Source organism: Medicago sativa, chromosome 8, assembly GCF_051527215.1.
Source record: "Medicago sativa cultivar Bolivia chromosome 8, Bolivia_mono, whole genome shotgun sequence".
Classification (NCBI taxonomy): Eukaryota; Viridiplantae; Streptophyta; class Magnoliopsida; order Fabales; family Fabaceae; genus Medicago; species Medicago sativa.
Window position 1 is genome coordinate 20,898,110 of NC_140756.1, and position 8,501 is coordinate 20,906,610.

Consider the following 8,501-nt stretch of genomic DNA (forward strand, 5'->3'; position numbering starts at 1 on the left):
GATTTCAAATTACACTGTTAATCCTCATGATTTTTTTTTGTGAAATATTGTAGGTAGAAAAATACCTATAGAAAAATCCTAACCGTACGTATAGACATCCCAAAAACAATTAAAACAATAAAAATATTGTATTGTATTAAATATGTCAAAAATAAAAGAGCGAAAAAGTCTGAAATGTAACCCGCGATCCCCCAAGACACTCAACCCCATTTCATCTAGCATTTGACGATCTAATCCTCCTGAATCAATTACGTGCATTTTGAAATTCTAGTTCTCGTAGGACAGATGTTCTACACACTGTCCTGGACAATGGGTACGGCAATATAGCACAATAAACAAAAGACATAACAATAAAGTAAAGTGCGATAAAGAAGAACACAATAGATTGGTAACCTAGTTCGGTGCAACATCACCTACATCTAGAGGCATCCACCCAAGAACAGAAATCGACTCTCAACAGTATCAATTCTTAGTCTTATGTGAACAAATATTGTTCATTGCTTCTTCACCTAATACTACCTGTGTATTTCTATCTATGACTCCCCCTAAATATGAGAAACCTCTCTCACTTTCTCTCAATCACTATCCAAGTGATTGACTCAATCACACTTACAATAAAATAGGAGAACAACTCCAAAAGGCAAACCAACTCTTGCACGAAGCACTAAAGTGGTGTAGAAAGAACAAAGTACAACTCAACTAAACAAATCATATCTATGCTTTGATAATAAAACACATAGATGAAAAGTTAATACTCAGTTCTTCTAATCTTGATTTCGCAAATTGTAGCGATTCATCTTCATGGGCTTTTTCTTCAATGAGCTAAACAATTCAGCTCTCTATAATTGTATTTTCAGCAAAAATCTTCTAGAAGCACAAAATATATTTTATCCAAATCTATTATATTTTTGTCACCAATCAAAATATATTTGAAACAAATCTTCCTTCCAATCAAAATATATGTTCGCCACCAATCCTCTAGAAACACATGATATACTTGCATCAAATCTTCCTTCCACATAATATATTTGCAACAAATCTTCCTTCTAGAAACATTGTTACAAAAATATATTTGTTCCAAATCTATTTTGGAAATAACTTCAAACACACAACAACTTAAAATTATGAGAGAACTTTTTTTGTATTGCACTTGAGAGGACCTCTAGAAGGAGGTTGCTAGGAGGTAGTGTAAGTCAGTAAATGGGAAAACTATATCAATTCTTTAGAGATTTGACCTTAATATATGTCAAGAAGCAAATCAAAAGTAAGTAACTTCATCAACCCCACTCAATATGGAACTGAATATGTCAATGAGGTTCAACTTGGAAACAGTAGAGTGAAAAGCAGATGTATTTAAGTCCTTTGTGTGTATGTTTGCAAGTTGGGCAGCAGGTGAACAATAAGTTGATATATTACGTATATGAATTTCAACATAACTAAAGATCCACCCTCAAAATAAAAAACATAACTAAAGATGCAAGCAGTAAATTAAAACGAGAGAAATTTAGTTGCTGGCCATACAAAGTTCAAGTTATCAATCCTAAAAAAAAAAAAAAAAAGGCAAAATGATGATTGCAATAGCACATAATTAAAATCTAACAAATTGTACCATCTATCATCATTCTTTACAAGATCAATGACATTTATTTTATTTCCTCATAACAAATGCTTCTTCTACTCTATTTTCAAATAACTCTCCAATTTCACTCTAGTCCCCATCAAGGATAGACTTTCCCATGCTTCCTTTTCCTGCCATGATTGGAGTCTGCAGACCTATAATTCAAAAATATCAATTAGGTTATAAATAAAACAACAAAACATTAAAACAGACACAAAAGGAAAAAAAGAGTGCATAATGAAAATGGTCAAAACATTCATTGAAAATAATGAAATATAGAAACATTCAATCATGATGCCATAATCTAAGCCTGTTATACAGGCTATACTAGGGCTGTGTCATTAAAAAATAGATTCTAATGCAATATCAATATCATTAATTAGGTATACAAATAAAATAGTTCTCACTATCAAAATCAACATGGATGTGCCTGAACTGGGGAAATAAAATTAGATCAAGAATAATATCCGGTATGTATTTATTTTCACTTAAAGGACAAATAGAGAGCTGAGCTATATATGAATATGTAGGATCACTATGTTTATTCAAAGTTTATGTAATACAGTTTTGAAGAAAATGAAATTAATATATTTTGAAGATTTGAAATAATTATGGCTTTTCAAGGTATTTTTCTTCTTTTTTGCTTATCAAGGGGTTTTTCAACTATATCAGTATATCTATAGATGCAATAAAACTATCTTGTATGTGTATCCCAACTTCCACTTTGTTATATCAAGGGTTTTTTCTTAGCATATCAAGGAATCCAAGAAGTTACCAATCTTCTTAGAATAATTTTCTAGCTTGTAATTAATAATAACTAATATAAAATCAAAACAAATTCATTCAATCCAGTAGATTCCCAGACTATATTAACAATGACCAATAGATAATCATTCACACGTGTTATCATAACATGACAAATATTTCAAAAAACCATACATAAATTACCATAGATTTAAACAATTAAAAACAATAGAAGGGACTTACTTCCAATTAGTTGAAATCAAACTTTCCACGTAAGAGGGGAACCGACATAGTTTGCCGGAAATTCTAACTTTCTTGACTTTATTTTCTTTCTGATTATAGATAACTGCTTCATCATCTCCATGATATGCTAATATCAAGGTATCTCCATTCTCAGAAAGGTACAATGGCAACAACAATGGAAAATCCGTAATTCGAAGGTTATGCATTTCAAGATTAAAATAGTCAATTCTAAATAATTGAGTCCAAGATTCTTGACATCCAAACTCTTTCATTTGCCATATAACAAATTGAGTTTTCTTGAAATCGTGCGAAAAGCAAAGTCGTTCCAAAAGAACTTGAAGGGTTGGCTGGAAGCATGGGACCTCATTAAAACCAGAAGGCAGCCATAATTGCATGTATGTCTCAGTTGAAAGATCAAGGGAAACAATCTTGAATTGATCAACATGAGTAATATGCCTATAAGCATAAAAAGGATAAAAATAGTTCTGAATAGCTAACCAGTAAATAGTGCCACTAAAATACACACCATTATTAAATGGAGAGATAAGAGGAATCAAAGGAAAACTGTCGATATTTCTCCAACAATCATCACTCAAACTGAGAATTCTGACCTGACTTCTCCATGGACCGTCTTTGTTTTCTTCATCTCCTTTGGCACGAAACTCCACGACCTTGTAAGTTCCAGTTAAAATGTCACAACCAAAAGTGAACTTCAAACTACCTAACAGAGACCGCCTACGGTTATAGTCACGATAACAACTCCCAAATGCTTCAGAACCAAAATTGAACCTCAAACCGCGTAGCTGAAGGCCATAGTCATGATATATCCCAAATGCTTCAGATCTTGCTCCAGTGGCAGGGTTCCATATACGAAACCAATAATTATGATACCCCTTATTATCAGAACAAAAAATAAAGCATAACAATCCGTTGCAGGAATTAAGAACCTTGCAGTTGTCACCACCGTCGTGGGAAAAGTCACCAGAAACAGTTATGGACGGATTCTCGAGTAAACAAGTGACAGGGAGAGATTGGACAGTCTGCATAGGGTATACCCAACATGGTGGTGTGAGTATGAAGCGTGGCGGCCTTTTAAGTTGTTGTTGGACGAAGGTCGGATCAGAGATGACAGTGTTCCATTGCTTGCTCACGCATTTGAGTCGGAGAATGGTTTTCACGTCAAGGAGTGATAGGATTTGAGCGATAAGTTCCCCAGGAAGGAACATCGACAATGTTAGGTTTTTCTTTTTCTTGTCCTTCTTCTTCTTCTTCTTCCTCATGCTCATCAACTTGGAATACCACATTATCTTCTTCAACCTTTAGAAGGGTTTCTGAGTTTAGCGATTGATGACAATGATGAGTAGTAGTGCTTTGTATTAGCGTTTTGAACCCTAACAAATAACAAGAATATATAGAATTTGAGTTGCGGCTACATACTTCTTTCTACGTAATCAAATTGTGCAGTGGGCCAAAGTTGTAAATGGCCTAAGGTGTTTAATTTTCTTTTGTTATATTTTTTTACTTACTTAGTTTAATTTTGTTTCCATTGAAACAATAATTGATAAAGGACACTAAAATTATACTAACGTAATCTTACATCCTTTTAAAAATATTGATATAATGTTAATTAATTACATTAGCGTTACACAGTTTAATATTGTTATGCTCCATATATAATTTTCATTTTTTTAATAAATATATTTTTCAAATTTGATCGTTGAATTATCGGTTTAATTTATATAGATTGTCTATGTAAAATTTTACAAAGTTAAAATCAGGATTTCTGCCAGCAAGTTTCGCACCCACCCAGCCAAATTGACCAAAATACCCCTACGTTAGTTAACTAGCGCAAGTTTCTGCTCTTCTCCATGCACTTTTCGCTCACACCCAGCTGAAAATCCAATAATGCCCATGCGTTAGTTAAGTCTTGCAGCATGACTTAACTAACGCACCTTATAATCTCTGCGTGAGTTAAGTCACGCACCACTAGCCTGTGTGCAAGTTAACTCACGCAAGTTGGCCGGTGGTTAGAGCTCAAGAACACACGTTTTTTTGACTTTGTTCAATGGATTTTAATTGGTTTTGCACGTTTTTGTTAAGTTTTTTCACGTTTTTTGACCCTATTTATGGTAGATATAAATTCGAATAAAGTAAATAAATGAATTAGAATAAATTCAGCGTGAATTAGAATAAAAATTGTGTATTGAATAAATTCGAATAAAGTTACGTATTAAAAAAATTGTAAAAAGGCCTAATTAAACTCAGCGTGAATTCGAATAAAATTGCGTATTGAATAAATTCGAATAAAAGTTACATTACATTACATAAATGACATGTATGTTAACTATATATGTTCATAAATATGTCCTATCATTACATTATATTCGGGTTGCACCTTCAAACTACAACAATTATCTTACCTCTAAAATGGTAAATTCAAACTGGCTAAACACCAGGACTCCAACATACACCCGACATCTCTATTGTTCCATTCAAAAGATTAAATTATTGTTAGGCTTTGTTTAAATGATGGTATTCAATCAAACGAATGAGGTCCATTCCTTGACACTTCAATACTTTCATTTAAACTAGTCTAATAAGAATTTAATCTTTTGAAGGGAACAATGGAAATGCCGGGTGAATGTTGGGGAACTGGCGTTTAGCCAGATTGAATTTCCATTTCAGGGTAAGACAATTGTTGTAGTTGGAATGTGCATTCCAACTACAACAATTGTCTTACCTTTGAATGGGGTAAATTCAAACTTGCCAAACAGCAGGACTCCAACATTCATCCGACATTCCCATTGTTCCATTCAAAAGATTAAATTATTGTTAGGCTTGGTTTAAATGATGGTATTCAAGTGTCAAAAGAATGAGGTTCATTCCTTGACACTTCAATACCTTCATCTAAACCAGCCTAATTGAATTTAATCTTTTGAAAGGAACAATGAGAATGCTGGGAGAATGTTTGAGTCCCGCCGTTTAGCAAGTTGTTGTAGTTGGAAGGTGCATTATGTAACGCTCCGGATTTTGATCTAAGACATTACGTCTAAATCATTTTCTTTTCTGAAAAACACTACTATTTATTTATTTCATCAATAATATATATTCTAGCAAAACCTATACAAAATTCTTAACATAATTTAATTAAAATTCTTAAACTAATATCCTTCCAAATTACTTCTAAAATTACAATTCAATAAAAACCCAATTTCGTCCTCGTATGCGCTTCAAGCAAAAACACCAAAGCATACACCCTTCCTTCTTTGATATCTAAAATATTAGTGTAAGGGTCAATTTCCTTATCCAAATTGGATCATACTCAAAGCACAAGAACAATGCCACAAAATAGATAGTATCAAAACTTCTCAATCAAAAATAAATAAGAAAAATACATTTAAGTCTTTAAGATAAAGTTCATACACATTTCTTTTGTATATATAACAGTTTAATCACTTATCAACACAGATGTATAACAAACCCAATGCAATGCAATGATGTGTAAAATGCATGCTCTTAAATACTACATGATTTGGATATAACCCGCCACTAACGCATCCACACAGAATATAATTATAACCCGCGACACAGGCACCACACAGATGCATATGCCATGCATGATAATGATAATGAAAACTAAATCCCGCATCTTAGGCACCACTAAGAGCATCTATAATGGTAGTTCACTAACAAGGACTTCTTAAATGGACCCCACGTGACACATCACTTATTTATAATTTTTTAATAAAAGTACCTATTAAGGACTTGACTCCAATGGCAATACACTAATAAGGACTCCATTGAAAAATACTTAAATATGTCTCACTATCTTTACATATTAAACAAAAATAATTTTTCTATTACTCATTTTTACAAGTGGGACCAAGTAGTACACAAACCAAAAGTCAATCATTTCACAAACTCGCATTTTCATCTTTCTCTTCTTTAATTCATCAAAAAAAAATGTAACATTTCTTTTCCAACATCACAAAAACATATAAAGCATAATAATATAAAATATATCAATTCACACCACATTATCATACACAACTTTCATATAAAACATAATTAAGAATAATCACTCATAATTAATAATAATCACTTTTAGAAAGGATTAATTTTACCATGGAAATACGTTTTAATTATTTTTCTTTTTAAAAGACAAGAATTGCTACCTCTACTTAATAACACAACCTAACACTTAGTACGGACGTATGGAAAAAAGCGCTTACCTGAAGAGCTTTCCTTTCTATCACACTCTAAGGCCACGAAAATTGATATCTCAAAGGGAGGAAGTTGAAAGCTTCAACATAAATATTTTAGGATTAGTATTACAGAACTAGAGCAAATAAAAGAATGGAATTGGAATAGTATTTTGCTAGGTACTTGCGCAAATGTGACCAAGAGAAATACTAGGTATTGCTTGTTGCACCCTAAGAATTATTTGAGATGAATAAGTGACTAAAATGGAGGTGTCAAATGGAAGGTTGTACGCATCTACCCAAAAGCTTGTGCAAATTGTAGCATTTAAGAAATTAAGAGGAAAAAGTGTAGAAATCTCTTAAGGGTACGATGAGAGAACTCATGGCTTTATTCCATTTCTGTTGGTTTGGATTGGTACAACATTGTATATACTAATATATAGAAGTTAATAAAGAGAAGTGGGGTGTGGAGTAGGTTAAGTGGAATACCTCATGGATTCTCAAAGCTCTATTTCTTTAGGAGGGAGTATGCTGAAGTTACGTAGAATGTGGGATGGAGATGGCTGATTAAGTCCTTGAGACTAAGTCATAAAGCACATGCCACTATTTTTTTCTTTTGTTTTGTTATCGAAATACCTAGCTAATCCAAGCACATTCACACCTAATTTCTTTTCTTCTCTTTATTTTATTCAATTATAAATAAAATATTATTCTCCAAAATAGTCACATGAAAATACTATTAATTTTAGAGGATAGATAAAATAGAAAAATAAATAATTATGATATCAATACTTAATGAAATCACTAAATCAAATAAATGTGTATACAATCATCACTTCATAGCAAGCATGTAAGGAAAACTCGTCACTTACTGATGCATTAATATAACTATCTATAAAATAATTAATTAAAGTGAGACAATGGCTAGGTGTAATTAAAAATATAAATATACACATTCATCATTGAACTAGGACCCAAAAATATCACCATGATTACTAGTACATATGTACTCGTTAGTGATTTTTAAAATGGACATATATACATAGAGATACATGAAAATATAGCTTATGCATGAAAATTAGGGATGTTACACATTCCCTACCTAATCACGATCTTTTGGCGGAATTAAACTTTTGATGATATCTTCAGTTGATCTCAGCAACATTACACGCATATCAATCCACTGGAACATGTTGTGCTCCCAAAACATGCTCGTCACGTTTTCGTCATTCTTTAATTCCACCCAAGTGAATGATACTCTCCCCTCGTCGAACGTTGGACGTTTATACCGAACGTATTCCACCCTCCTTGTGTCTCCAGGGTTGACTTCATTGTTGAATTCATTCAGTTCATCCTTGAGACTTCTTAACGTTACACCAAGACACCGAACCTTCAACCTCTAAAGTTCTCCGCCGTTGAATTGTGCATGAATGTCGATCCACCCGGCCATTGCTTCAAATCTACACAATAAAAAATTAAAAACAATCAATGAAACTCATTCAAACATTTCATCAAACACTTGGAGTGCAAATTATACATAAACCCTAAAACTCATAACTACAACATTAACATGCAAACATCTAATCATAATTAAGCAACATAAGTCATTTGCATGTAACATTGTATCATTTCTTGCAAGCAAAATCAAAATTTAAACAACCCTAAATCTAAAAAAATTCTCTAAAACTCAAAAC

General features: G+C 32.6%; 1 protein-coding gene across 2 annotated transcripts; it reads right to left on the minus strand.

Annotated features, from left to right (window-relative positions):
• Positions 1-1,469: 1,469 nt before the first annotated feature.
• Positions 1,470-7,245, minus strand: LOC146897734 (F-box/kelch-repeat protein At3g23880-like). 2 transcript variants are annotated; one of them, XR_015022628.1, is made up of 2 exons: positions 6,838-7,245; positions 1,470-1,773 (listed from the first exon to the last, which is right to left on the minus strand). XR_015022628.1 is itself a non-coding variant. In XM_085735330.1 (2 exons), exons 1-2 carry the CDS (start codon positions 3,907-3,909, stop codon positions 1,719-1,721), a joined length of 1,359 nt encoding a protein of 452 aa, XP_085591456.1. In that variant the 5' UTR covers positions 3,910-3,994; the 3' UTR covers positions 1,470-1,718. The 2 variants fall into 2 exon arrangements, 1 of the variants encoding a protein (XP_085591456.1); XM_085735330.1 differs by lacking the exon at positions 6,838-7,245 and adding an exon at positions 2,606-3,994.
• Positions 7,246-8,501: the final 1,256 nt, after the last annotated feature.